Genomic DNA, 27,244 nt, shown 5'->3' with positions numbered 1-27,244 from the left:
GAATGTCAACTTCACTGAGAGGGTAGAGCATTCATGATTGCCAGCATCTGTTTGCCTCTGTGCATCAAAATTATTGAGTGTTAGACTTGGAAGACCCAAGCTCCTCCCTGTGTAAAGCAGACTGAGTTGGAGAGTACACAAAACTGCCCATCAGTGAGTTCAGTCTGCCTCGTCAGTGTTTCACCTGTCCCAGGACTCAAGTAGTGGTTTTGTTCTAGCCCTACTACTTGTCCTTTTAATCATAGGTGCCTGGGGTTGAACCTGTAAACATCTGTGTGAAATACGTGTACTCTGTTGCCTTGTTGTTCAGTAGCCCTGTTCATGTGCTATAGTAGATGCACATACAAACTGCATGTTCATGCATACCTGTTAGTAATAAAGAGCCATTTTATTTTTTATACTTTTTATACTCACTGAGACTCAAGGGGGTTTAAACAATATGGTCAGATAGGATAAAACATCTAATAAGACATGTACCAGGACTAGGAGTGCCAATTAAATACAGTGCAGAAATGTATTGGGCATGATATGTCAAATAATTCAGAACATGGAGTTACAGAAGTTGAAAACAGCATAGTAAGAGCTGGTTAGCACAGATAGTGAATAAATAATATGTACCATAAACACCGGCGTAGACTCATGATTCAGTTTATAAAAGTGTCTTCCTGATCTGCTCTGTTACACTATAGCCCTATTCCCTTTATTAAACTGTTCTCCTGAACAATTCCATTTTACTCAAGTTTGTGTTAGCATTGCAAATGAAACCAGAGACTAGTATCTGGATAAATGTGAGTGTGGACTGTGTCAAAGCTATCATCCCCCCTTTTAAAAGTGTTTCTTAATTAAGAACAGGTAGGAGGGGGAAGGGGAAACTAGGTGCTTCCTAAGCCACACCCTGCCTTGGGCTTTAGTCATGCAGATGTGTCCAGAAGGTTTTCTGCTAGAAGCTTACCCTCCCAGGTGTGTGAGAGGGAGGGGCTTGGAGGACTAAAATGCCTGAAAGGTTTCTTCCTGGAACCTCCAGGAAAAGTTTCTCTGACCTGCACCTTTGACCTGCTCAGGGGGTGGGCAAAGGTGGAGAATAAAACCTCCTGGCACAGGGAGGAGGGTTTCTTTAGCTGACTTGAGCTGGGGGTGAAGGAGCTGAGAGTTGGCTCCTTGCGGCTGCCGGCCGTTACCCATATAGATGCTGGAGGCCTGAACCATGAAAGGTGGTAAGACATTTCAATAAGCTATAACTCTCTAAGATAGAGAGCTTGCCTAAACAGAAAATCTATGTTAGCTATGTACAAAAGGAGCAGGATAGAGGAACTGTTTTTTTATCCCATTTCTTTTTTTTTACTTCCCTTGTTAGCTTTGGTGCTGCATTTAAAGTATGAGTGTGAACATGGTCTCAGCGAGAACAAAAGAGCAGGAGCGAAAGTTGCTCTGAAGGTTGGGGGGGGCACCATGTGGGTGGCACGTGCCGGGTGGAGATTTGAGCTGCCACTAGTGAACACCAGACACCCCGGAGGGCAAGAGGGGCAGTGCTCATGGGTCAGCAGGGATGTTTCACCACAATGGGGTTTGAATTTTTTTACATGTTTAGGTGTGCTTGCATTGAATGTAACGTGAAAATTATTCCAGCGCAAGTAGAAATAAAAACCCAGTGTACGCTGTACACAGATTGTACGTGCATTCCCTGTAACTAGTGGACAGGGCTACTCTTTATGGCCATTGTTTTTGTGGAGGGTCTTTTTTTTTTAACGGAGTGTGGGGGGGGGGTTGAATTTCAAATTTAACACAGTTGAAAAACTCTCTCCTTTTTCAACTCTTCAGAGAGATTCTCAATCCAAAGGATGTGATCACCGCTCAGTTCGACAATACAAACTCCAGCAAGGATTTCTGCAGTCAGTCATGTCTTTCCATATATGAATTAAAAAGAAAACCTGTCGTCACCATCCACACGAACAGCATTTCCACCAAGTGCAGCATGTGTCAGAAGAACGCAGTGGTAACTGAGTTTGCAAGCTGGGGTGGGGGGTGGGGGGCTGGGCTGCTGCAGGGGCCAAGAGTGTTGGGCTCGGGTAACTCTGCGCTCAAATCACCACTGAGAAGCAGCAAATGAGTGATGAGTGTACTCAGCACAGAATAGTATCAAGATCCAAAAACAGATTAGAAATTTGGAGACTGATGGGGGAGGAAAGTATCTTTGAGATCACTTCCACAAGCAACTTCTGTGCACTGTAAGGAAGTGGTTCAGAAAGATGCTTGGTAAAGGGATAGGGACTGCAGACTATACTACCGTGAACTATCTGTTCCTGTAAGTATGCTCCTCCTACTACGTAATTTCTGCATTGTTTAACATATCACTATTTAAAATGCTTATGCTTGATTTTTAGCTCTTTTCAGATTTCTGCCTGTTTTCAGATTTCAGATATCCAAATCCTGTTGGATTTCATTAGATATCCCAGCTGTTGATCCTATTTGTCTTAACACTGGGTAATCTGCCTAGAGCCTCAATGAGAAAGGCAGATTGTAAATAACATTATTAATAGTAATGATATGCCTCCTATATCTCCAGCCTTGTTAAGACAGTATTTAGAGGGTAGAAGGCATAAACCTCACTACATGGCTCTGTTGAAAGGGCTGGGTAGATGTTTGGTCTCCTGAGCACACAGTGGATGGCTGAGGGAGCAAATGGCATCCTTTCACCACAGAGAACCAGAGGAGTCATTTCTACATGACTGTGGAACAGGAAAGTCTCAAATTCTCCTTGCGTGACAACTTTCCATACTCTTCTCCCTTCCCTGCAATCTCATTTTCAGATTCGGCATGAAGTGAACTACCAAAATGTCGTGCACAAGCTCTGCAGTGACGCCTGCTTCTCCAAGTTTCGCTCAGCGAACAACTTGACCATGAACTGCTGTGAAAACTGTGGGGGCTACTGTTATAGCGCCTCAGGGCAGTGCCACATGCTTCAAATAGAGGGGCAGTCCAAGAAATTTTGCAGCTCGACGTGTGTCACTGCATACAAACAGGTTGAGGTTTTTCCTCTCTTTTCTCTTTGTTATTTTTTAAATGTTTGGCTGCTTGTGGGGAGGGGAGGGGAGCCTCAGCCCTTCCCTCTACAAAGGTCTGTGAAGCGTGATACAACTGCCTCTGTGTGGAGAAGATTCCTTCAGTGCCCTGAGAAAGGGGAGGACTGTAACATGGGGAGAGGCCATGGCTCAGAGGTAGAGCCTCAGCTTTGCATGCTGAGGATCACAGGTTCAAACCCCATCATTTCCAGGTTAGTAGGGTGATGTGAAGGACCTCAGCCTGAGACTCTGGAGATCCACTGACAGTCTGAGTTGACAGTACTGAGCTTGATGGACTAGTATAAGGCAGCTTCATAACATACATAACTGAGGCAATTCTTTGCTGAATGTTTATTTTAAATGAATGTGTTTATTTAAAACTTCACCCCATTTTACCCTGCCAGCTTTGGCTTTGAGCAGGATCATTGACATGAGATTCTTGCTTGGAAGTACAGGAGGGAGATTACTGGGATTGTATTTAATTCCTGGTACAAAGAACATTTTAGCAACCTTCAAAAATGCAGTTTCTGTTTTATTTGTATATTTGTGACGTGTCTCTTAAATTTGTCAAGAACGCTAATCAGCAAAGTAAATTAGTCCGTTTCTTCTCCCAGCAAAAGATCCTGTCATGTTCCTCTTTCCGCAGAAGTCGGCAAAAATCACTCCCTGTGCATTGTGTAAATCTCTGAGGTCTTCAGCTGAGATGATTGAAAGCACAAACAATGTTGGGAAAACAGAGCTGTTTTGCTCTGTGAACTGCCTCTCTGCACACAGAGTCAAAATGGTCACATCTTCAGGTAACATGCCGCTTTATCCTTCCTTCACTTCATGCACTTTTGGAAGCCAAACATTTTTTAAAATATCTTGTTCACTATGATTTTCTTATACACACACGTGTGTGCCTGGGTGTTGTTTTTTCCGACAGGTGTCCAAGTCCAGTGTAACAGCTGTAAGACCTCAGCCATCCCTCAGTATCACCTGGCTATGTCCGATGGGAGCATACGCAACTTTTGCAGTTATAGCTGTGTGGTAGCTTTCCAGGTAGGTCTTGATTTTATTTTGTAAGAGCAGCATTATTTACTTTCTTCATTTATTGCCCACTTTCCTCCCCAGTGGAGACCCAAAGTAGCTTCTGTTGTCACCTCTTCCCCGTTTTATCCTCATAACAACCTTGTGAGGTAGGTGAGGCCAAGGGTCATGCAGCAAGCTTCCACATCAGAGTGAGGGTTCAGACCTGGGTCTCCCAGTTCCCAGCCAAACATTCTAAATATGCTCCAGATTACCATACTCCGGGGCGAATGGCAGGGGGCCTGCTTGTGAACTTCCCAAGGACATCCAGATGTTCAGTCTTGGAGATGGAGTGTTGAACTCAGTGGACCTTTGATTCAGTTCTGTTTCCACACACACTCCTTGCTATCGCTTCCCTTTTTTGTTTGTCCCATGCGAGCGGGGGAGTCAGATTTCTGCAAAAAGCATTCAGAGCAGCTTTTGCTGCTTAAGCTTCAGCTTTCTCTGGCCCCTGGCAAGTGAACCTCTTTCAGGATCCTTTCTGGTATCCTGGTTTGGTGCAGAGGTGTGTGGTCATGGTAGAATAGAAATGAGCTTATCCTTGCAACCACTGACATTTGCTTCCTCTCTGGCTTTTTACCAGAACTTGTTCAACAAGCCCACAGGAATGAACTCCTCTGTGGTGCCCTTGTCGCAGGGCCAGGTGATCGTCAGCATCCCCTCGGGACCAACGGTTTCAGCAGCGGGCAACACTACCTCAACTGTCTCCCCCAGCTCTGTGAGCAGCTCGGCCGCAGCTGGGCTCCAGAGACTTGCGGCCCAATCCCAGCAAGTCACCTTTGCCCGTACAGTTGTCAAACTCAAGTGTCAACACTGTAATCGCCTCTTTGCAACCAAGCCTGAACTGCTTGATTACAGGGTAATTAACATCTGTAGCACAGGTGTATCTGTGTGTGTGTGTGTGTGTATGCACATGTGCACAAGCTGCATGAAGGGAGATGCCCAAAGCCCCTGTACAGGCAGGACTTCTGACCCAAATGCTATGACCTGCCTGAATTATGCAAACAGCTCATTCACGTGATTTGTTCTGAGGTTCACTTTTTTCAAGATTTTGTATAACTTATTCTGGTTTTGTTAGGCCTGGGGAGGGTCAGGGATATAAGAAGAGCCCTCTTGATCAGACCAGTGGTCTATCTAGTCCAGCATCCTATCTTACACAGTGGCTAGCCAGTTACTCTGAGGGACCAACAACAAGGCATAAAGGCTGAGGTCTTCTCCTGATGTTGCCTCCTGGCACGGGTACTCAAAGGTTTACTGCCTCTGAATGTGGAGGTTCCATAGCAATTAGCCTCATCAATCTATCTAATCCCCTTTTAAAGCTGTCTATGCCCATGGCCATCACTACATCCTTTGGCCATGAAGGGCACCAGAGCCCCAGCCTGCAGCCATCAGAAACTCTGCTGCAGCCATTTCTCTGGCCCCTGGAATTTTAGCAGATTCTGCCCATCTATTTTCAAATATCTGCACACCTGAACTGGCTAGAAACTTGTCCTTTTTAAATTTTAAATGAAAACAGAGATTCTCCATAAGTTGGATTCTGCACCTGCTTCCACTTTCTGTGCTCCCTCAGGACTGCAGCCTACACAAAGCTTGGATATGTTGGTCTTGGGAAATTGTTGGCATGAGCCTGCTACTTGATGGTTTAATGAAAGTTAAGTGAATGTGCTTTCATTCCAAAGAAGGTCACTGTGGAAGGTCCCCCTTTCCAAATCACCCAAATGTTGGAGGAGTCAGTTTGACCAATGATTCTTGTTCAATTGCAGGGCAAAATGTTCCAGTTCTGTGGGAAAACATGCTGTGATGAATACAAGAAGATAAACAGTGTAATGTCGATGTGTGAATATTGTAAAATTGAGAAGATTATCAAAGAGACGGTGCGGTTCTCAGGCATTGACAAGTCGTTCTGTAGTGAGGGTAAGGAGGAGCAGGACTGGGTTACATGTCAGGAGAACATTCATCCCAAGAATTTAGGGCTGGCAAGTCATGTCGAGGATAGCACAATCACTAGCTTTGGGACCTAAGACAGCTTTTGAGAAGTTGGACCTGTGATCTTCAAGGGAAAATAGTCTGGCCCAAATTCTCCGGTTGCTGATTTCTTCTTGGTTGCTTCTGCCTTGGTTGCTGTCAGAGACTGGAGAAACTTCCAAATTATTCTGATTCTACCATCCCTAGGAGGGGATGCAGAATCTCACTATTGCAAACCATGAGTGCTGCAATCAAAATGAAGTTGTCCTTCATACTTAACTTGGGGTGGTCCAGCAACATTACATGCGACTTTATGGTCCTTCCATGGATGCTTCTGTGACCTGGAAAGTATGCCTTGGTACACGGATGCTGTTGCAACAGAGATTTGTGAATAGACATGGGCACGAACCGCATTACGAACCAAAAAAACCCACGAACTGCCTGATCGTCGGTTCGCGATCCGGCAGTTCGTGAGGGTCCATGGCCAACAAACCAGTTCCTCAGTTGCAGAGGAACTTCATCCTTGAAATTAATTTACTCTTAAAAGCTGGTGGTGTGGGTGGGGTAATCTCACCCGGTGGTTGTTTGTTCTCCTCCCTGATCTTTTTTTTTATTTTTAAAGGCTGCAAGCTGCTGTATAAGCACGACTTGGCCAAACGTTGGGGGAACCACTGTAAGATGTGCAGCTATTGTTTGCAGACGTCGCCCAAGTTGGTTCAGAATCACTTTGGGGGAAAAGTAGAAGAGTTCTGCTCGGAAGACTGCATGTCAAAGTTCACAGTTTTGTTCTATCAAGTAAGCCGCATGAGAGACAAATGCCTCCTGGTGGGGGGAGGCAGTGTCTGCAAATTTGGGAACATTCTTTTTAGTTGAGATTTCTGACCAATTGCAGAATGTGTTCCTTCCCCTTTAAGTTGTTGGGCATCTTTCTTTAGCTCTGAAGAGGTACACTACATTGTGTGTGTTACAAGTAGAAAAGTCTCTAGATTTTATTAGATGCTGTACCTTGGGGAATTTCAGTGTACTAAGATCTGCACTGAGGGCACACACGCTGCAGTGGCCGCAAGGAAAATGTCCAAGTGGTGAGTTAGTTTGTTTAGCTCGGTCCGAAAGGTCCAAGTGTACTAGAAGGTCTTTAAAACTCCTAGTTCGCCTATACCCAATGCAGGGCGGAGCTGAACAGCCCGGTATACCTGCCAGGACGCGCCAATATTTAACAAACGTATGCTCCTCCAAGCAGAGATAAGATGGATCTTTAGGTTAGATACCATGTTCCCAGAGGGTTTGAATAACGATATTGATTACTCGGTGTTCCTCTGAACCTCATGCGTGAATCTTAGAAACGTATAAACAATTCCCTTCCTTCCAGAGTAATAAACTTTCACCCCATTCCCTCCCCCGGCTCCTTTTCCCCACTCCCATTCCCCTTGCCTCCCGTTTTCCGTTTCTTTGGTTTTTCCTCTCCTCGCCTTTCTTCCTCCTCCCCCCTCCCCTCTCTTCTCTCCCTCCCCCTTTCCGGCTCCTCTTTTTCCTTGATTCATACTGTTTTCTTTTTCTTTTTTGTCTTTCCGTCCCTGTCCCCCCTCCCTTGTCTTCCTTCCCCCTCCCCCTCTCCCTCCCCTCATTTAGATCCCTTTGGAATGTAAAGGTCCTACCCAGACATTAGTCATTTTGGAATATAATGTATTTGGTACTGATATGTCTTTAAATTAATTAATTGTATGGTGATTGGCAATTGACCTAGTGGCTTGTATTTAATGGTGGATATCCACGCCCCCCGTACCTAACTCGGGAGCTGGATCTGTGAATGTAAACGCCACCTTGGATTTCATAAACCTTGGACGCCACCAATTAACTTCAATTGGCACCGCTTGCAGCCTGTGATAAAGAGGTTCCGTCAATATATGGGACTTGGTTCTCTCATTCTATTGGGACAAATTTGCAGTCACATTGAATTGAATTGAATTGAAACTGTTGTGTTTATATTGATTATATTGATTGTATAATTTACTAGTGCTGCAATAATAATAATTCTCTAAAAGCAAGCAAGCAACCTGTATCTGTACCTACACTGCTGCCTGGGGGAGGGGTGAGACTGCTCTCTAGTAGGATGCAAGTAAGATCATTTCTGCCTGTTGCTGAGTGCAAGCCAGATAGTTTAAAAAGAACATCAGAACATCAGAAATGCAGCACCATTAAAAAAATAATTTTCTTCCTGTTTGCTCTGTCTTCTTTATAGATGTCAAAATGCGATGGCTGCAAAAGGCAGGGTAAGCTCAGCGAGTCCCTGAAATGGCGAGGGGAAATCAAGCACTTCTGCAACTTGCTGTGCATTCTGATGTTTTGCAATCAGCAGTGCGCATCAGACCCACCACCACCGCCTCCGCCGCCGCCGCCGCCACCACCACCACCCTCCCAGAACAATACAGGTATGAGACGTCTTAATGCAGCACTGCCTTTGCTTGCAAACAATAGCTGCAGGGCAGATTTTGAATCAGTGAGTGTGTCACACAGTGGAATGTTGTGCCTGTGTGTGAGAGAGATTGCTGTTGCCTCTTCCAGCTGTCCTCATTTTCCTGAAACTGGGCAACAACTGTTTTGAGCAGGCAGCCAGCCTGCCTTGTGGGGTCCCCCAGCTGGCATAGGGTTATGTGAGTGTTCAGTTCAAAGGCATCGTCTCATGTTTTGGATTTGAATTGTGGCTCTTCTGCTGAAAAGATTGGCTACTTGCAGGGTATCAGATAGGAATGTCTGGAATCTGAAACAGAGGTCTTTAGTTCACTGTTCCGGTCAACAGACAGCAGTTCTGAGCTTCAAGGGGAAAACAAATGGTAGGGGTAGATTTTTTAAAAATATGTTGCTGAATAACATGCAACTCACCCCGCCCCCCGCCCCTTCCATCTAAATTCCAAAGGACAATTCCAGTCCTATATCGGTAATAGAGTCCAGAGGCATAATATACAAGACCAGTCAATCATGAATACATATATTAAAATCCAAATGAGAAGTTTTTAAATTGGGAGGGGGGATTAATAAAAATAGAAAGTAGTATATTTTTAACTACAGAAAGAAAGAACAATACTTTCTTCAGTTGAGGCTAAAGACAAAGGACAAGTCTAACCAAGCTACAGCTGTTTGTTTCTCTCTGCAAAGAGAAAGAGAGAGAAGCTTTCTGAATTCGTGTTAAAAATCATCAAGAGTCTTATGCGTACTTGCTTTCTCTTGCTCTCTTTTTTTTTGAAGTCACTCTTTAGTTATAAAAGCTTAATTACCAATATAATTCTTCAAAGCCACATTAGGTAACATGACGTTTGCTTGTTGAAAACATCTGGCAGAGTCACTCTGTTGATTTCAGTGGCACTTAGACTGCAATAACTGGAGGATACACAGCAGGTGGGGTTCAAACCAGCAATCTTCATACAATCTTGGGGGCATACTACCATAGCTGCCTACAGCAACAAAATCTCCCTTTCAAGGTAGTGTGCAAGAGCTGGTGCATCTTGGATCTAACACACGCATTGCGAGTTCATCAGTATGGTTGAGGCCTCAAGTGAAGACTTGCATGTATGAATCACAGTTTTAGCACTAGCGATAAAGCTTCTCTGATGCCTCGTGTCATTGAAATACTGTGCTTTTCAGCAGTGTTTGTTCATAACGTTTAACCAGGAATCAAGGGTTGGAAAATCAGGCATGTGTACAAATCACAGTAACATTGACACAACTTCATCTCTTTCTGCTCTTTCTACCCAGCAAATCTTTCCATGACTCCAACATCTTCAGCAGGACCTCTTCCCTCTCTCCGAAAGGATTCTACCCCAGTTATTGCAAATGTGGTGTCCCTCGCCAGTGCACCAGCCGCCCAGCCCACAGCAAATTCCAATAATGTTTTGCAAGGTATTTATTTATATACTACATTTATACTCTGCTTTTCTCCCCAATGGTGTCCCAGAGCAGCTTACCTCATTCTCCATTTAATCCTCACAACACTCCTGTGAGGTAGGTTACGCTGAGAGACAGCAAGTGGCCTAAGGTCACTTGCAAGCTTCCATGGCAGGGTTAGTATTCAAACCCAGGTCTCTCAGATCCTAGTTTGACGCTTTAATCACCACACTGGTAGTGATTTGCATGCTTCTAAATCTGTTGGTCCCAGTTGTCCCCTTTTCTTTTCCCCTATGACTTCCTGACAATTGACAATCTTACATTATCAGAAGAAAAACTGTGGATGCAGCCCAAGAGTAGAGCTTCCCGTAGTTTCAAATGTATGAGCTCACTGGGGCCTACTGTAGGAATCCCAACCCCAGTTGTCATGCACCAGGGCTTAATTTGGCTGAAATGCCCCTCCTTAACCTCAGACAGAGAGGGGCAGGTGCTGGGTAGCCCTCTTCTTTCCCCTAGCTCCGCTCCCTTCTGAGCTGGGAGCCAGAGTTGGTCTGTCCTCCTCTGCCTCCTCCCTCAAGCATTTTGAAGGCCCTAGCTGGGCCTGGGGCATGCCCAGTGGCCTACCTCTACCCAGAAGCCTTATGGGGGTGTGGCTCAGCCTGTGGGGGACCAATAAGACCTGCTGAGCAATTTCTGCCTTGTAACTCCCCTTCCCAACCCACATGCTGGAGCTTCCCAATGGCAGATTGTCAATCAGCTGGCTGCCAAAAGGCCAGCTGTCACTGGATGCCTGACTCTTAAAGGGCCAGCTGCCATTGACTGGAGGGCTGATGTGCAGCTCTTTATAAGGTGCCTCAGTCAATCCACTGGGCCTGGTGGCTGTCAGGCTTGACCCTGTTGGGGGCTGAGAAGGAGAGGGGGCCCCACCCGCAACAACTATTCAAGCTATTATGGAGAGAGAGATTGTTATTTCCTCCTTCCTTTTCTTCACTTAACAGGTGCCGTTCCTACTGTAACAGCAAAGATCATTGGGGATGTAAGTCCACTGCAGAAATTTCTGGGATATTTGCTATTATTTTTGTGCTTTTCTATGCATTTTTTTAACTTTCCAGTTGTACTTTTGAGGGGGAGTTTTGGCTATTAATCATATTGTAAAGCGGCTGTATGTGATTAAAGGCCATGCCAGAAACTTCGCTGAAAGCAAGCTTAAACCAAAGGTCTGCCTAAATTTGGGGTGGGGGAGGGGAAGAGTCTGTGCCAGGGTTGGGAGAACCTGGAGAGAACGTCATAGGTGGATTGATCGGTTGTGTTCAGTACTGCAGGGATTCTAGAATGGAAGAGGTGGAGGCTTGGTTGAGTGGAGTGAGAGTCCAGATGAGTAGCAGTAAAATAAATGAGGACTCCAGTAGCACCTTAACTATTAACAAAATTTATTCCAGCAGAAGCTTTTGTGAGTCAGAGCTCACTTCATCAGGTGCACAGGAGTGTAAATCCATTAGGGCCAGTTTGTATACACAGGTGGCTGCAGGGGAGGGTTGTGGTACAAAGAGAAGCCTGTTCAAGACAAAGTCCAATCCCAATAGGAATCAGTTAACTCAGCATGGAAGTGAGACTCTTCCAAATGTTAAGAGAAACAAAGTGTAAAATTTAGAATGCAGTGAAGTGATGTAAGCAGATACAGTAGGACATTACCAGAGGCATTGCTGAAGTAAGGAAGTGGAACAACACAAGACCCATGATGAGCAAGGAATGCCAGATCCCTGTTAAAACTGAGTTGAGAGGCAAGTTAAACTTCTCGACCAAGATAGCAGTTTGTCTTGATCTAGTTTGTGTAGCTGGCCCCTCTTACTAGGCAAAGAGTTCCTGACTGTTCTTTTCTGACTTTGAACCAGGCAAGTACCCAGACAGATGCTCTGAAGCTGCCCCCTTCGCAGCCTCCCCGGCTTCTAAAGAACAAAGCTTTGCTGTGCAAGCCCATAACGCAGACGAAGGCCACTTCTTGCAAGCCTCATACACAGCACAAGGAATGCCAGACAGGTGTGTGTTTCCCCTTTGCACAGGAGGAGTCCACTTCCGGAGAAGTGCATTTTCCCAAAGTGAAAGAGAACAGGGCAGTCCCTGCTTAGCAAAGTTCTGGGGGCAGGGGGGGGTCTTTCCATCATGCCACTCACACACATACACACACACCCAACTTTACAAGGTATCTCATAACAATCCAAAGCCCAAGTCCCAGCAGGATCCCCAACCTATTTGAGCCTGTGGATGCCTTTGGAATTCTAACACAGGGTGGTGGGCGCAGCCACCCAGGAGATGGAGCCTGCCACAAAATGGCTACTGCAAGAGGTGGAGCCACACACGTAGACAAGGCCCAAGTGAGAAGAGGGGTAATTTTAAAAGCACATTGGGAAAGAGGAGTGAGAGAATAAAGTCAACACAGTGATGGCAGGTGTCACTGAAACAACCTTATTTTAATCTGCAGAGTCAATCAGCAGTGTGCTTGACAAAGTCCCCACATAGCTTCACCCACTTTCTAAAAATACTTGATGGGCACCAGGAAGACACATGGAGTCCTCTCAGTTAACAGAAGGACACTGAGAGTCAGGAGCAGCAGTTGTGGCAGGCAGAAAAAGTTAACACCTGGGGGAGGGGGTTGGGGGGGGACGGATAAACCTTGTTAATCTTCTCGCTTCTGAGGACCTCACTTCTAATTTTCTTTAAAATGTAACAGAGGAGGAGGAGGAAGTTCCACCTAAGGTTCTTATGGTGCCTGTTCCCGTACCAGTGTTTGTGCCAGTTCCTCTTCATCTCTTCACCCAGTACACACCAGTTCCACTGGGACTGCCAATACCCGTAAGTGATGTTGAAACACAACGGCTTCAGAGGTGGCTGGCCAACCAAAAGTGGTTACGTGGCTGTTTCTGAGAGCCCTGAATACCTCATTGTATATGTTTTTGCTGCTAAGAAGATCATTGTATGAAAGAGTGTGTCTCAACATGCAACACTCCGATGAACATAATAGTTGAAGCCTAAATAATCTATGCCCAGCAACCCTGATTTGGCACTCTTCCTTAAGAACATTAAGGAATGCCTTGCAGACCAAGACCACCATAGTCTTATCAGTTTGCAAGAATACCAATAACCGGCAGGTTGTCCATGGCTTTGAACCAACAATAGGACGTGACTTATTCCCTCCTGCTTTGGAGAGGCTGAGAGAAGGGTGTGCCCTGTCTGGGACCATGAAGCATTCCTTAGTTTGCTGGTGAGTGAAGAGGTCTGAAGTAAGAGAGCTTGGGTTATCTTTCAGGATGAGCTTCGCTTCAAGGGTGTTTCCAGGGATTTCTGGGCCAAGAGAGGCATTCTTCCTCCATATCCCAGGGATCTGCAATCTTTTACAATTAAAAAGCTAAACAGCACCAAAATTTAGAGTTCAACAGAGAGCCAAGATAAATGAGCCCAGTTGCATAACTGAAATTATAGAGCTTAACAGTACTGATAACTAATGTATTGATTAATCATCCATAAAGTTTCTGCAGCCCGAACACTGATTGTTGTGAGTCCTTTATTAGGAAGTGGCACATAGAAGGTCTCGTGTGTAAAGTGCTGTCAAGTCACAACTGACTTTTGGCGACCGTAAGGGGCTTTCAAGACCAGTGAGAAGCAGAGGAGGTTTGCCATTGCCTTCCTCTGCCGAGTTTTCTTTGGTGGTCTTCCATCAAGTACTGACCCTGCTTAGCTTCTGAGAACTGACAAGATAATAATAATAACACTCAATTTATATACTGCCCTTCAGGACAACTTAATGCCCACTCAGAGTGGTTTACAGAGTATATCTTATTATCCCCACAACAGTAATCGCCCTGTGAGGTGGGTGGGGCTGAGAGAGCTCCTAGAAGCTGTGACTGACCCAAGGTCACTCAGCTGGCTTCAAGTGGAGGAGTGGGGAATCAAACCCAGTTCTCCAGATTAGAGTCCCACGCTCTTAACCACTACACCAAACTGGCTATACCATGCCACCACTTCCCATAAGGTCTCATAAAAAGTAATAAATATACACAGAAACACCCTATGCAGTTATTCTTAATTGTTGCATAAATCTGTGCATGGTTCACACTTGGATTCCTGGCAACTGTTACCCTCTATTATTTCCCTTTCTGCAAATCATTTCTAAAGCTCTTTGGTCCCATAAAACTCTGCTTGGTCCCATAAAACTCTGCACCCACTCCATATACCTTGCCTATCCATCCAGTACACTTTAACTTAAATATCTGATTTTCTTTTTTTGAAGAACCATATTTGGTTCTGCACTGAAGTTCATTTGGATCTAGAGCCGTAGGTTGCAGACCTCTGCTCTAAATCCCCTTCCAGTTAGGCGACTCTTCCTTATTGAGGACGGATTGGTCCTCTGTCCTGACATGTCAAGAGATTTGCAAAACTTGTAGACAACCGGAAGGATTGAAATAAAAAAACTTTCATTTCTTGTTCTCATAGAGAACAAGATGACAACAAATTCTCCTTCCTCAAGTATGTATTTTTTCTACTTTCAAAACTTGCCTTGCTTTTTCAGCTGTCTAATCATGAATTCCATCTGCCATGAATTGAAAACCCCTTTTAGGTCCCAGTTCCCATGTTCGTCCCCCCTGGTCCTGAGAATGCTAGCAAGGCAATAGAATCCATTCCAGACGTCAAGGAAAAGAACTCGGGCAACTCCTTTGATGCAGATCTCCTCCAGATGGCAGAAATGATAGCAGAAGACGAGAAGGATAAGGAACACTCTCAGGGAGGTATGCTGTTTTTCTTAAAAAGACATCTGATGATCTGGTGAAGGGCAGCTGGAGGGAGGGGGGACCCCTGGGGAAGTTCGATTTATGTGTGGAAGTTCACTTTATAGCCCAGGGGTCCTCAGCCTTCTTGAGCCTGTGAGCACCTTTGGAATGGTGAGAATGGGTGGCGAATATCTCCATAAGTTGGGAGCTGGCATGTTGGCCCCACTGCTCAACAAATTGGGAGCACAGTGCGGTGGGAGTAGCTTTTCCCAGACAGGGCCTGTTAGGAAAAGGTTCTGCCCACAAACAGCTCTGATGGGCACCTTGTGAATCACTGTTGTAGCCTGAAAGCGGACTCCGCCCTGATTCTGCCAGAAAGCAACTCCTTTTGCAGTCCAGGAGTATGACACCAGTCTAAGTCCACCTGAGTTTAGGAGGCTGTGACTTTGCTTATGATTGTACTATCACTTTCTCAAAGTGGAGATTACTTTTTGAGAAGGGCTGTGCATGTTTTTTTTCCTTTCATTTGAAGTCTCAAAGCTGGATTTCCCAACCCCTGCTCAATTGAGATTTGAGCATTCTGAGAGTCGGGGTAAGGGCTGAAGGGAAATGGAAAGGCAGGAAATAGAATCCATTTTTTCAAGCTCCCATCCATATTCCTATGAAATTTCACAGGCCTTTTAAGTAGCAAGCTAGTAAATCTTTGGATATGTAAGAAAAAATCATTACAAAACTCTGCCCTCTGCAGGTTTTAAGATGGAATCATTCAACTTTTGGAGATCATTTTATTTTTCCTCCAACTGCACCGGCTTATCTTATTTTCTTCACTTTTACAGGCTCCCAAACCTCTGACCATGAGCTCTTCTTGGATCCCAAGATATTCGAGAAAGGTTGGTACTTAGTTTTGCAAGTAACACTGTGCAAGTTGTTTGGTGTAAGGGTGAGGCTCCTTTCCTTGTAGGAGAAAGAATGAAATATAGATTGAATCAAATCAATAAAACACTAGGTTCTGACCTCTCTTGCATGTGTTACAGCTTGCAGTTTAAATGAGAACACACATACGTATCTTTGTAACTTTCTCTTTCTTGGACAGGGCACTAGCATAGTCACTATTATTAAGCACCATTTCATGTTTATTGTATTTCTGCCCTACTTCTCAGCCACTGTTGGCTCCCAGTGTATCTCAGCAGGAGAGCCCATACAAATAACAATTAAAACATAGTTCATATGTTGTCTGAGCAGGAGTTTTTCCAGCTGAACTAGATATCAGCTTGACTGTAGGGGTGTGCACCTGCTTCTTGTCCACTCTCTGATAGTCCTTCATTGGCGTTTGAAAGCTCAAGGAAAGGAGTTGTCAGGTGGAGCTGGAACCAGGCAACGTAGAGGAGTTCCTGTCTGCTTCCTGCCCTCTTCTTGACAGCCTGTCCTTGGCATTCAGAAGCTGAATGAAAGGGGTCCTCTGGTGGGGCTGGAACCATGATAGAGGAGTTCCTGGTTACTTCCTGTCCTATCTGACTGCTTCCTGTCATTTTTCTAAAGAATAGTGCTCATATCCTGGAGGAGAGTTTAAAGACCTGGCTTTGCTGTTCAAATTCGGTCCTTTGGATCTTCTCTTCTTTGTGCTCTGTCACTCATTGCCCCTTTTTGTTACAGACCAAGGCAGCACATACAGCGGTGATCTGGAATCCGAAGCCGTGTCAACTCCTCACAGCTGGGAAGATGAGCTGAACCACTATGCCTTACGCTCAAATGCCATGCCGGAGCCAGATCCGGAACCAAGGCAGTTTTCCAAAGGGGAGCTGGAGCAAGACTTGGAGGCTGACTTCCCTTCAGGTTGGTCAGCCATGGAGGAAAAAGCACCCAAGTGTGGAGTGTGCCATCTTTCCTGGGCCACAGGAGTGTGTTCTCTGCACCCATAATTGCAAGTAACTCATCTGCTATCAAGGTTGATTACATGTTAAGCCAGGCTCCCTAACTGGGTGTCCTGGAGACCCGTCACCTGTCCCACACACCACCTACTCTAGGGCGCCAACTGGTTCCACTGTTCTGGCTGCCAGGTTTATGGTAAATCTCTGCTTTTGTTTCAAAACTAGACTCCTTTGACCCAATCAGCAGAGGGCTAGGACTTCATTCGCGAGCACGAGCAAGGCGGAGACACAGAGATGGTTTCCCACAACCAAAAAGAAGGGTAAAGAGGACTTTCGTCTTGGGAGTATTGCGTATCTTGTCTAGGGAACAGCCCATGGCATTTCAGGGGTGGGCCATTTCTCCCCCCATTTTGTCCCTCTTTTTTGGTCCTGCCTGCACCCTCCCCACAAAAGACTTCCTTCATTCTCTGCCCTCTCCCCAATCCCTTTTGTTGTAGTCAAAGGTATGGGAAACGTATTAGCCTCCTTCATATCCTGCCTGCAAAATGGGCCCCAGTTGAGGGGGGTGGGTGGGAAGATGAATTGCTCTTCCTCCTCACCCTCTCCCCTACCAGTTCCCAGCATCTTAGTCTCGCTGAGCATGACACAAATAGAATGTTAGGAAACATTCATGTACACAAATATATACACAAATGGGGTGGGCCCATAAGGAATTTCGGGTGGGGGGGCCAATTCTGAAATCTCCCCTACTAGATTCTGTGAGTTCTAGGGGGCTTGAGCAATCTGGAGGTGACCAGATCTTGCTTTGGATCTGCCACTCACTGATTTCCTGATAGATTATGTTGGGCATGGGGTGGCCCAGATGCTTCTGTGGCCCATTGCTTCTGTGATTGAGGGGTACCTTTGTAAATCCTTGGTGCAGCTCTGGTGGGACCCTTACACACTGTTTGTGTTTCCTATAGGGGAGGAAGAAGTCCATAGTATCAGTGGAGCCCCGGATGCTGGTGCAGAGTTCTTACCCTGGCTGTTCTGTTTCCGGGATGAGTCTCAAGTACATGTACGGGGTGAATGCCTGGAAGAACTGGGTCCAGTGGAAAAACTCACAGGAAGACCAAGGAGATCTGAAATTCGGAGGTAACACAATTGGAGGCAGGGGGTTGTCTGGAGGAGGAGGAGGAGGAGGAAGATCAGGTCATCTTCTATTTTTCAGCAGAATCATTCCAGGGTGATGGAATGAGTGAATCAATAATCCCAGTGTGTACAGGATGATCCTGGAAATGTATCATCCAAAAATGCTAGATTTGTGGTTGGGGCAAGGTCTTGTTAAGGAGATCAAGGTGGTATATATGGTTTTCTGCTTTCTGTCTTTTGTGAGGTAGGGTATGCTGAGAGAGATACTGGTTCAAAGTCACCTGTGAGCAACGTTACTGAATGTGGGTTTGAATCCAGTTCTTCCCAGTCCTAGTCTGACGTTTTGACCACTACCACACTCTGCATCTTCAAGATCTGTATGTTGCTGCTCATGCAATTGTTTGGTCTGTGGAGTCAGTGATGATATTTTGGATGTTCCTGTTCCCCCCAGTTCGACCTGTGAAACTCAAAGAAGACATCCTCTCCTGTTCTTTTGCGGAGCTGAGTTTTGGCTTGTGCCAGTTTATCCAGGAGGTGCGGCGACCAAATGGCGAAAAGTATGATCCCGACAGCATTTTATATCTGTGCCTTGGAATTCAGCAGGTAACTTCTTTCAGTTATTCTTTTCTGTATATGTGCCTTGAGGAGTGGCCAGCAAATGGGATTGTTTATGTCAGGTTGCGCCTAAGTGTACCATGATTCCCAATGGTTCTTCCCCTAATTCCTACTGAGTAGAGGTGGGCATAGACCAGAAAACAGATCAAAATTTGACATGGACCGGCCCGGTTTGGTGAGAGTTTTCCATGGACCTGATAACTTTTGGGCCCGTCCGTCAGCCCGTGCCTTTAAAGCGCCCATTTCCGTGCTCCTCACTTGCAAGCAGCACAGAACTGGGCATTACCTGCGGGGCTGGCTTCAGCTGACAGGTGGGGACTTCCCTGCCTGCCAGCTGAAGCAAGGTGCGGGGTTTAAAGTGCCCCTTTTCATGCCCCTTTCTTGCAGGCAGCACAGAAATGAGCACTCCCCCACGAGGCTGGCTTCAGCTGATGTGTGGGGGAGCTTCCCCTCGTGGGTCAGCTGGAGCAAGCTGATGGGGGGTTGCAAAGCGCTCCTTTCCATGCGGCTTGTGAGCTGTGGGGAAGGGGGCGCTTTAACATTTAAACCCCCTCGGCTTGCTTCAGCTGACCTGTGGGGACTCCCCTGCAGGACAGCTGGAGCAAGCCAAGGTGAGTTGCAAAGTGCCCTTTTCCCCACGGCTTGAGAGCTGCTCAGAAAGGGGCATTTTTAAACCCCCTCAGCTTGCTCCAGCTGACCAACAGGGACTTCCTTGCCTGCCAGCTGAAGCAAGGCACAGGGTTTAAAGTACCCATTTCCCTGCCCCTTGCTTGCAAGCAGCACGGAAATGAGTGCTCCCCCACAGGGTCCGTACCCACCCCTACTGCTGAGTGTTTCAAAAAGTGGGCAAGTTCATTGTAACACTGGGCTTGTTATTGGTTGCCCTTGTTCAAATAAAAGGGTTTTCCATGGCTTCAATAGCAGGAGGACTGGTAAGCACCTGCGCTTGTGGTTCTATTCCCCCTTCAGGCTTTCTTTTTATTTCCCTTCTTTTTTCCCTGCCAGTATTTTCCTTTCTTTTTATTCCCTTTTTTTGTGATGTTTTTGCAAAGCAAGGAGGGGGGTGTTGTATTTTGGCTCCACCTCCTGCAGCAGCTATTTTGAGGTGGCACTCACCACCCCTTCTCAAAATTCCAAAGTTCCCACAGGCTTTAAAAGGTTGGGGTCCCCGGTTTTAACTTATTAAGATCTAGAGGGAGTCCTTTCATACTGGTTATCCTATGGTCTCCTCCCCTGAAGCTGTGCTCCAATAATAGCTTTTCAGAGGTGTTTTGAAGCCATTGTTCTTGATCTGCAGAACTGGGCATAGCTTACCCCATTTCAAGAGCTCATGGTGAGTAAACAGTATACTTTTTTTTCTATCCCTGGTAAGCAAAGAATTAAACCTCTTACACTACTTCCAGAAATCACACAGGCCCAGTCTTTGGCAAGCCTCTGGGGAAGAGAATTCCATCCACAGTGAGTCCAACCAAATGGTCCCGATAGAGTGCATAGCTGCTGTACATATGGGAACATATGGACGGAAGTGATGCCTTAGATATTTGTAGACACCCCATTTTCCTGGCCATTTCCCAAAGCAAACTGTTGGCTGGAAAACAAACCAACCTCCAATAACTCCTCCTTGCTTTAGGAGGAAAGAACAGAACTAAATCTTGAAGCCTGTTTGTACCTAAAGCACAAACTGATGTCATTGTTTCTTTCTTCCCTGGCAGTACCTGTTTGAAAATGGTAGAATAGACAACATTTTTACCGAGCCCTACTCCAGGTTCATGATCGAACTCACAAAACTCTTAAAAATCTGGGAGCCTACAATACTTCCAAGTGGTAAGATCATGGTGTTTGATTTGTGTGGACTGTTATAGTTCTTTCGACACGTATCAGAGGGCATAGTGGTGTCTTGGGAAGGAGGTGGTGGCTTTTAAAAAATCAGAGATAGGCAGATTTTAGTCTGGTGTGATTTATTTCCCCCTTCCCACTTTGAAAACTAAATTCTCTGTGATCTTCTAACATGTTTTTATTTGTAACACGAGAATGACTATTCCAGATCATTTAACAGTTAAAGCGTTAGTTAATCTATGTTTTGCAGTATTCTTGGGTAATGAGTGCCTTGCTTCCAAAGACCAGGGTTTGTCTAGTCCAGTGTGTGGCAAATGAATGACTTCCTTCTCTCCCCCCCCTCCTTCTCAGGTTACATGTTCTCAAGAATCGAAGAGGAGCATTTATGGGAGTGCAAGCAGCTGGGTGCCTACTCTCCCATCGTTCTCCTGAACACGCTTCTTTTCTTCAACACCAAATATTTCCAGCTTAAGAACGTCAGCGAGCATATGAAGCTATCCTTTGCGCATGTCATGCGGCGCACCCGGACTCTGAAGTACAATACCAAGCTGACTTACTTACGCTTCTTTCCTCCTTTCAAAAAGCAAGAAGTAGAATCAGGTGTGTGGTTGAGCCATGGGGGTCGCGGGGATGTAGTTGTGAGGGACTGGCAGGTGTGGCCTTGGTCAATGAGACCTAGTGCAGTGTAGAGGCTACAGTGACGGGCTAGGATCTGGGAGACCCAGGTTTGAAACCCTGCTCTGCCGTGGAAACTCCCTGGGTGACCTCGAGCCAGTCCCTTTCACTCAGTCTAACCTGCCTCACAGGGTTGTTCTTGAGGATACAAATGAAGGAGAGGAAAACTGAATGAACGGCTCCTTGAAGGAACAGTAGAATAAAAATACGATACATTTGAAATCAGTGGGATTTAAGCAGCCTGACTACATGCAGGAAGCCAAAAGCTCCAGTAGAAACTGGATTCCTGGATAAGTAGTTTCTATGCCAAAAAGAAACTTTCCCGGAACTATGTAATACTTGTTTATTTATTGACTTCGTATATACCCCACTTTTATCCCCAGTGGGGACGCAAAGCAGCGTATGTTTTCATCCTCACAATAACTGTGTAAGGGAGGTTAGGCTGAGATTGTGTGACTAGACCAGAGTCAACCAGCAAGCTTCCATGGCAAAGCGCAGATCAAAATCTGGGTCTCCCAGATCCTAGTCCACTGCTCTAATAACTCTGGCCCTGTTTAGCCACAAATCTGAGTCTCTTTAGCCTGCAGGTGAGCGATCTTGTGACACGAATGCTTCCCAGATTTAAAACACATGATCAGACCATTAAATCGTGTATCAGTGAGCAGGCTGGTGGTTCTTGTACATTTTAAATAAAATCCTAGAGATTGGGGAGAACGCCTCCCTCACAGGCTATTTTTGTTTGTCTGTGCAGGGAGGTTTTTTCCTCCCCATGAGGAGCAATCTCCATCCCTCCCTTTACAGCCTGAAATGGCAGAGGGCAAGAAGGGACCTGTTGAACCGTCTCATATGAATGCTAGAGTTGGTGGTTAGCCCACCTCCGCTCTCCTTTTCTCTCCTAGTGAGAAATCCTTTGCAGTCCCTGTTTGTGTGGCTGTCTCGAGAATCTACTGTTTTGCCTTCATGTTATTACCCTGCTTTTTTCTCCTTTCCCCTACCCCCACTAGATAAATTAGTAGGCAAAAGAAAACGTCACGAGGGCGAGGAGGTCCCAATTGCAGTGGAGATGATCGAGAACACGGACAACCCCTTGAGATGTCCAGTCCGGCTGTATGAATTTTACTTGTCAAAGTGGTAAGTGAGTCTATGAGTCCTTATTTCTAGTCCTCCTTTCTATTTCCTTCACAAACAAATCTTGCTGTCCAAGAAGGAAGAAGTTTGTGGCCTGACATTGCAGAAGGGTGCCGAATCTTGGCAGCTGCTGGTTTTGGCTAAGTTCACAGATCCTCTTCCAGTATAAGAACAAAATTGCAAGCCCCATCTGACTGCGTGTGCGCTCTGGCACTGCATTGGCCCTGATCCAAGTCATTTGCACCATCGGGAGAGCTTCCTTCCTCTTTCATGGCTCCAGCCAGCAGATAATTCTGAACAGAAGCTCGGGGGGGCGGGGCTGCAGCCTTTTTTAAAACTCCATCTCACTCCCTCAAGTCTCCAGTTTCAGTCTTGTCCTTGCTGCAAACCTACTCCGTGGCCAGAGGCACTTGCTATACTCCCAAGGCAATATATTTTTTAAAATCCCTATAAGTTTTATTGAGGTAGTTATAAATCAAACACTTTGAACAGTCTACAGAAATTTTAAGAAGGATTACTTGGGGTGGAAGGAATTTGCACTGATAATTTGTAATTTGTACAGCGGAGAAAAAGAAAACGTTATATACCTGTTGGTTTCATGGGGCTGCTTTCCTGTTCCAGTACTATGTGAAAGGTATAGCCTTTAATCAGTATTCTGCCGATACCCTCCACTTTCCAACATTGTGGTAGCTTTTTAGCTCTGGCTTTTCATGGTCTACTAGGACTCCGCTCCCAGGGTTACCATACAGCATTTTCTTTTTGCATTTGTGTTTTGAGTGGGGATGTCTTAATGCCGCCACCTTTCACAAACCCTGTTTCTTCCCTGCAAAACAGTTCCGAAAGCGTGAAGCAGAGAAGTGACGTCTTTTACCTCCAGCCAGAGCGTTCGTGCGTCCCCAATAGCCCCATGTGGTACTCCACTATGCCAATAGACCCCGGGACTTTGGACATCATGTTGACGCGCATCCTTATGGTCAGGGAGGTACATGAAGAGCTTGCCAAAGTCAAACCGGAGGACTCTGATCCTGAACTCTCAGACTAAAGATGGGAGGAGGAGGTTGTGTTCTCTTTTTTTGTGGTTTTTATTTTTTTCCTTACCCTTTCCAATAACACCTTGTGAAAGCACCAAACTGTGAAGCCATTGGGAAATACTCTCTGTCGTGCCGAGGAACTTACCAGGAACTTCTCAGCAGGTGCCGTGTGAGCCATAATGGAGTGCAAACTAGAATCTCAAAGGACAGAAAAACAGCAGAAAGGCGCAAGAAACCGAAGTCTACATGGCTGGAGATCAGTCCTGAAAAACACACTCTTTTAAGATGAACATCATACCTGCCCCTCCCTCCTAAGTGGTGCTTGTTTTGGGATAAAAACCGATTATGGATTTTTTTTCCTTAAAAGGAAACCTGTTGTGTATATCATTATCCCCTGTAACCATGGAAGCAAAGAGAGCTAGAGTCAGTCTGGGCTGGTGGTGTGACCTGGCCGCCACAGACACATCTGTGGGGTTTATGGACACTTCTTCCATACGGTGCAAGGCAAAACTAGTAAGGTGTAAACCAGTGGAAACGCTGCTGTAACACAAACACACACACATACACACACCAATTCCCTTCCTTCTTTTTATTATTATTTTTTAACTTGGATCTGATGTTTAGTAAGGCTGATTCAGCCAAAAGCTAGAAGGAAGGAGCATAAGGATTCTGTTGTCAGAGGGGAGAACTTGGCGGGGATACCACAACATTCCCATGCTTTTCAAACTACGGCTCCATTGGGCCTTTCACTGGGCAGCTGCTGAGCACTGACCTGATTATTTTATTAGAAGATGAGTAATTCCAGAGTGTAAACACATAGTTTGCCCCCCAAATCCCTCCTCTATCCATCTTTTCTGCCTGCTGTCAAATGCCAACGTGCACAGAAACGTAGCTTTGAGGTGTCCTTTTTTTCACTGGCAGCTTAACTTCCTCCTCTATCCTGTCTGGAATTCTTTTTAAAATATCTATATACTACTATTCTGGATGGAAAGACCCTTCTGGCTTTTGTCAAAATTAATTTTTAATTCTCTGTCTCTCTCTCTGTCTCTCTCTCTCTCTCTCTTTTTAAAAAGTATATTCTCCCTCCCATTTACCCTCCTCATGCTGTTTGCTCTCCAAAGACACAGAAAAAATAATATCCAGACCTGAAAGAAAATTTTCAGTGGCGTGGCTGTTACCATCCCATCCCCCTCCCCAGGTGGAAATCCCTTCTCATCCTTCATCAGGTTAGATGCATTTCACCATGTCCTCAAATACAAATTTGGGTTTTTTTATGTCTCACTGGTAACTTGTAAGTTCAGACTATTTTTAAAAGCAGAAAACTGTATATACTGGCAGTTTTGTCCAAGTTTCAAATTTCTAAAATAAGAGTTCTGTTTTTTCTTAAACAAAACAAAAAAACCCTCTGGCTGAAAAATCTCAACAGCTTTGAACAAAACCTCCTTTTGTGTGCATGTATGCGTGCGTGCGTGCGTGCGTGTGCGCACGTTTGAGGTTTTCTTTTTAGCCGTAACAAAGGTTAACAATAGAAGCAGAACATTTAGAGTCTCTCTTGCCATTGTGTCCTCGGTAGTACTGTTCCTGCCTGTAATGAAATTCTAATGTATTTTTTAAATACAGAAAATTGTGTGAAATAAGTTTTGTTTTTGTAACCCCATCCCTGTTCTTGATTTCTGTACAATCTTTGTCTCTTTCCTTTATCAGTAATTTCTGAACAAAGATCCCCTCTTTAATTTTATATCCTGATGTTTAAAAAATTGGAAAAAAAGAGGAGGAAAGGTTGAAACTGGCCATAAACTTTGCAGCAAACTTCCTAGATTTTGAAGTCCATGAATTTTTTCCTAAGTGTTTTAAAATACTAATATCCCCCCCCCCAACGCCCTCTCTCCTCCCCATTGTAGCTGTATGAATATGTAGCTAAATAGCAAACACACTGTTAACTGGTTTTTGACAGCAAATATGGTTTTCTTGACGTTTAAAAGAACTGAAGTCCCTCACAATTTTTTTTCTTTAAAAAACCCCCAACTTTTAAAAAATGACAACAGATACAATCCGTTTATTTGTACGGCTATTAAAAAAAACAAAAAAAGAAAATTTTTTAAAAAGTGGTGTCTTGGTTGCATGTAAGTTTGCCCAGAGTCCTTATACTAATCTGTAATGGAGAAAGCCCACAGTAGGTGGGGAATTCCTCAGAAGTGCAGCTATTTATGTCTGTCAGATTGTTTCTTTATTTTTTTTCTTAGAAATTGTGTGAATTAATTTTTTTTCTTCAGGGAATTAATAAGCAAGGGAAATATCCAAACCATCTTGTTGAATTCTTAAATGAAAAACTTTTCGTGGGTTTTCCCTTGATAGAAGTTAACAGACAGATTCCCGTAGAATAAAGCAGTATATTTGTATATGATGGATGAGTTCAATTTTCTTTCTGCCTGCAGAATGGTGCTTGTTTCCTATTCGCTTGGGAGAGGGGGTCTGGTATCTTCAAGAAGCTCAGATGAGATTAGGGCTCTTCTGAATTGAGAGGGGGAGATTTATGGCGCCCTTTTGTGTAGCTACGGCTTTTACAGTGAATTTGCCAGCTGTGCATCCCTCTTGGTTGACTGAAGTCCCCAGAGCACATTCATAAAGACAACAATGAATCCAATCAGCTGAAAAATAGTGTTTTCAAATTTATTTTTAAAAAACTTATTCAAGTTGTGTGTGTGTGTAGGGGAGGGTTATCAAGTTGGTAAGGGGAGAGTTTGAGTGTAGGGCACATGGTGGCATTTTGCCAATTAAGAATGTAAATGCCCTGTTGGATTGAACTGACGGTTGCTTTATGTTCTCCTGAGATGCCTTATAGAATAACATCTCTGCTTGTTGGTGGGCTGGATGGCTAGAGTATCAGGCAAGGGGTTATCTACGTGCCCAGGCGGTCCTGCCTAGATAGCAAACAAACCAGAATTTTGTTTTGAGCTGGCCAAAATGCATTTTATTTTGCTTTTCTTGTGGAAGAAAAAACTTCACAGGAAAGGAAGATTAAAATGATGACATTAAAAATGTCAGCCTCTGTGCCAGAGGATTGGAAAAATAGGTATCTGGGCGTGGGGACCCAGAAAACGATGGACTTGTCCGTTCAGCTTCTGTCCCCAGTAAAGTAGCAGTTAAAAAAGAGGGAGCAGAAGGTGGGAACGAATGGTCTGTTCACAGTGGAAGGAAGGGAAGCAGCAGGGCCCCCAAGGGAGGTTTGCTGGGACTGGGGATGCTACGTTTATTAGTGGTGTGGAACTTGGGGTGAACCGTTTGCAAAATTTGCAGCGGATAACAAATTGCTCAGGAGGGTGAAAAGACAATAAATTGTGAGGAGCTCCAAACTGACCCCTCCAATCGGGGTCAATGGGCAAACATAAGTGAAATTCAGGGTAAGCAAATCATGGTGGGCCAGAAAGAATTCTAATTATGTATATATGTTGATAGAGTCTGAACAGGTGATGATAGCCTGTGCCATACTAGTTCTTGTGTTGTAGATGGATGGCATGTTCTGAGGAGTAGTTCCCGAGGAGAAATGGTTGATAGAATGTTGAATAAAAATTATTGGGGGTTAGAAAGGGCAGATCAGATGCAGTTTGCAGCTTTCTAGCAGTTCTCTTAATTAGGGAACACATACTAATTTGAGAAACCAATTTTGGTTGAGTGGCACTCATGTTTTTCACAGGGGACAAATCTAGCCTGACAGTGTCCCCCTCAAAATTATAGAGACCCAAGGTGTGGTAACTGGCAACGTAGTATACTGGATTCAGATCCCTTGAGCAGTTTCAGGTGAGCAGCTGTGTTGGTCTATAGAAGAAGAGTAAGGTTCGGGTCCAGTAGCACTGTGATACTGGACCTGAATCTTGCACTTCTTGAGCAGGTAGCTGTCTTGGTCTGGATTCCGTATGACTGTTTCGGAGTCTCTTGCTCTCGGATTGCAGAACCTGCATCTGCGAAGCAAGTTTCAAAAGGATGCTTTGGTTTTGCTCCACACAAATACGGCTGTGGCTTAGTGGCAGAGCACCTGCTTTGCACATAAAAGGTCCCAGGTTCACAGCATCTCCAGCCAAAAGAATTGGGTGAGAGGTGATATGAAAGACCTTGAGCCATGAACCTGGAGAACTGCCACCAGCGAGTAGACTAGACTGACCTTTTTTTTTCTTCTAAACTTTTTATTAACTTTAAAAACAGCAGACTAGACTGACCTTGATAGATAA

General features: G+C 45.0%; 1 protein-coding gene across 2 annotated transcripts in view; it reads left to right on the top strand.

Annotated features, from left to right (window-relative positions):
• The window catches only part of ZMYM4 (zinc finger MYM-type containing 4), a 50,486-nt gene extending 25,069 nt beyond the window's left edge, over positions 1-25,417 (top strand). For both annotated transcript variants that reach the window (XM_054999252.1, XM_054999253.1), the window contains exons 8-29: positions 1,819-1,993; positions 2,808-3,020; positions 3,706-3,856; positions 3,985-4,100; positions 4,711-4,986; positions 5,891-6,041; positions 6,715-6,887; positions 8,332-8,521; positions 9,843-9,986; positions 10,970-11,007; positions 11,864-12,008; positions 12,700-12,821; positions 14,584-14,752; positions 15,571-15,624; positions 16,388-16,567; positions 16,828-16,922; positions 17,565-17,736; positions 18,185-18,336; positions 20,061-20,172; positions 20,536-20,784; positions 21,864-21,990; positions 22,822-25,417. In XM_054999252.1, the coding sequence (XP_054855227.1) occupies positions 1,819-1,993; positions 2,808-3,020; positions 3,706-3,856; positions 3,985-4,100; positions 4,711-4,986; positions 5,891-6,041; positions 6,715-6,887; positions 8,332-8,521; positions 9,843-9,986; positions 10,970-11,007; positions 11,864-12,008; positions 12,700-12,821; positions 14,584-14,752; positions 15,571-15,624; positions 16,388-16,567; positions 16,828-16,922; positions 17,565-17,736; positions 18,185-18,336; positions 20,061-20,172; positions 20,536-20,784; positions 21,864-21,990; positions 22,822-23,029 (3,412 nt within the window). In that variant the 3' untranslated portion in view covers positions 23,030-25,417. The remainder of the gene's footprint in view (positions 1-1,818; positions 1,994-2,807; positions 3,021-3,705; positions 3,857-3,984; positions 4,101-4,710; positions 4,987-5,890; positions 6,042-6,714; positions 6,888-8,331; positions 8,522-9,842; positions 9,987-10,969; positions 11,008-11,863; positions 12,009-12,699; positions 12,822-14,583; positions 14,753-15,570; positions 15,625-16,387; positions 16,568-16,827; positions 16,923-17,564; positions 17,737-18,184; positions 18,337-20,060; positions 20,173-20,535; positions 20,785-21,863; positions 21,991-22,821) is intronic.
• The last annotated feature ends 1,827 nt before the right edge of the window (positions 25,418-27,244 follow it).

This window comes from Eublepharis macularius, chromosome 15, assembly GCF_028583425.1.
Source record: "Eublepharis macularius isolate TG4126 chromosome 15, MPM_Emac_v1.0, whole genome shotgun sequence".
Lineage (NCBI taxonomy): Eukaryota > Metazoa > Chordata > Lepidosauria > Squamata > Eublepharidae > Eublepharis > Eublepharis macularius.
This window is presented reverse-complemented; position numbering and strand designations above follow the sequence as displayed.